The following is a 2,236-nucleotide window of genomic DNA, read 5'->3' as shown; positions in this document are numbered from 1 at the left end:
TTCACCGGACACGAGGTCCGCCGTGCCGAGGATGCCGGGCGGCGGGGTCGGTGACGAGGTAGAGCGAGTAGTCGGCGGGTTTCATCGGGGTGTTCATGGGAGAGGAATACGAAAAGGCAGCTGCTTGTTCAGCTCGCAGGGCTGAGGATGATGCGGTTGCGACATTTCTCGATGCCGCTCGGTGAGTTCGGGGGAGCCGACTCCAGCCGACTGATCCAACCGGGAACTTTACCACCAGAGGTAGAACAGGCAGAATATAAACGGATAGAGCAAGACAGTGTAAGGCTCATACATTTTTAGCCCTGGCAAAACCCTCAATCTCATCTGCTATAGCTGTACTTGTACATTCTTCTACCCATTGTGTAATCCCTCAATAAATCCACCCAAACGCCCAGGCTGTTTTGCTTGCCAATTCGCAGTCTTGCTGCGCATCATGACATATCAATAATTCCAGTCCATGTCTGCGACCGCCGCATTGCCCGTATCGCCAAACAGCCAGCTCGGGTCGGAGAACGCATCCGACCAGAACGCCGCGTCGAGATCCCGCATCATCGTGTCGGTCGCCATGGCCGGCCCCGCCAGCGCGCCGCCCCCAGACAGGCCCGGCGCCACAGCACTCGGCGCGGCACGGCTCGACGCAGCGTCGGCGGCGACGGCCGCGACCACCGTCAGGGCCGCACTCGGGGGTGCGGCCGGCGGCCTCGCTCAGGGCGTTGAGCTCCCGCGCCGCGAGGTGCTTCAGGTGGCTGATGACCTGCCGGTTGCGCTCGTAGGGGTCGAGGAAGCCTTGCGACTGGGACGACGAGCAGGCGAGCGCGTCGCCGGGCTGGGTGCCCTCGGCGCGCTTGGCGACGAGCTCGTCCATGTCCCGGATCTGCGTGTCGACCATGTGCTCGAGCGGCAGGTGGGCGTCGACGACGCGAATGTCCCATCCGGGCAGCTCCAGGGTGCGCAGCTTGAGGGCGACGAGCACGGCGAAGAGCCAGTCCGAGGCGTTGAGGTAGATGAAGCGCGGCCGCAGGTTCGACTCGGCAAAGCGAATGTCCATGAACGTCTTGGCCGCCGTCAGGCAGTTCCAGAGCAGGCCGAGGCGGTCGGTGTGGGGGATGAGGGCGCCGGCCTTCTGGCGCTCGGGCAGGCCGATTTCGTAGAGGAGAATCTCGGCAATGGCAATGTGCGAGAGCAGCGTCGAGTTGGTCTGCACGGCGGCCGGCAGCGTCGACTTGAAGAGGTCGAGCTGCTGCTGGAACGACTGCACGACCATGGTCAGCGGCACCTGCATCGACTGAAACGCTGCGCTGTCGGCGCACAGCGTCAGCGAGATGGTCTGGGCGAGCTGCTGGATGCGGAAGAGCTTGACGACGAGCACGTCGCTCGCGTGCTCGGCCTCGTCCTCGACGGCCTTGCAGCAGCCATCGAGGTGGGTCGTGTTCATAAAGGCGTCTGGCCTCTTGTTCGTGGTAAAGACGCTGCAGTCTGGCATCAGCATACGTGTGACCTTGGCAGATGCCGCTTCAGGCAGACAGGCTTCAGCTTACAGCGCGTTGAGGTAGTAGCAGCCCAGAAAGGCGCGCATGTATTCGAGGCTGCGGGCGGCGGCCTCGGCTGGCGTGAGACCGACCTGCGCGTCCCGGGCGCCGAGCGTCACGCTCATGGACCGCGCCAGGTACAGCAGGTTCGTCAGCTGGTAGCTGTTCATGTTGTAGCTGAACCTGTCAGGGTCAGCGGCGGCGCAGAGTTACGAGCCAGGCTTGAGACTGGCTAGGACGGGGCCTGAGCCTGGCTAGGACGGGGCCTGAGACTGGCTAGGACGGGGCTTCAACGGGGCTTCAACGGGCTCAAGAGTCTGCTCACCAGGCAACCAGCAGCTGCAGCCCCTGCAGCAGATCGAGGCTCTTGTGCGGCTTGGTCAGGGCCGCCTGGGCGACCTCGGCCAGCATCCTGTCGCCTAGGACGAGCTGGCGGTAGGCGTCGTAGTGGCTCGCGACGACGACGACGCCCTTGAAGAGAAAGGGGCGCGTCGAGGCCAGCGTCGCGGCGTCCATGTCGGGCGGCGGCAGCACAAAGGGGAACAGGTCCTGCATGATGCCGCGGTACAGGCGCAGGTCGGCGTCGGCCTGGGCGCCGGTGGGCCAAGTGATTTCGCGGGGCGGCGTGCCGCCGCGTCGGACGGCATGTGCGTCGCGCGCGTGCTGGGGCTGGGCAGGATCCTCGGGCCGAGGGCGGGCTCGCGACG

The 2,236-nt window shown here is 65.0% G+C and overlaps 1 protein-coding gene across 1 annotated transcript; it reads right to left on the bottom strand.

Annotated features, from left to right (window-relative positions):
* Window positions 1-370: 370 nt before the first annotated feature.
* On the bottom strand, window positions 371-2,084 carry VDAG_06344 (uncharacterized protein; the record flags this gene model as incomplete). The annotated part of the gene is made up of 3 exons (XM_009658722.1): window positions 371-1,469; window positions 1,539-1,712; window positions 1,855-2,084. 3 exons carry the CDS (start codon window positions 2,082-2,084, stop codon window positions 371-373), a joined length of 1,503 nt encoding a protein of 500 aa, XP_009657017.1.
* Window positions 2,085-2,236: the final 152 nt, after the last annotated feature.

The sequence above is a fragment of the Verticillium dahliae genome, genomic scaffold (genome assembly GCF_000150675.1).
Source record: "Verticillium dahliae VdLs.17 supercont1.12 genomic scaffold, whole genome shotgun sequence".
Classification (NCBI taxonomy): domain Eukaryota; kingdom Fungi; phylum Ascomycota; class Sordariomycetes; order Glomerellales; family Plectosphaerellaceae; genus Verticillium; species Verticillium dahliae.
This window is presented reverse-complemented; position numbering and strand designations above follow the sequence as displayed.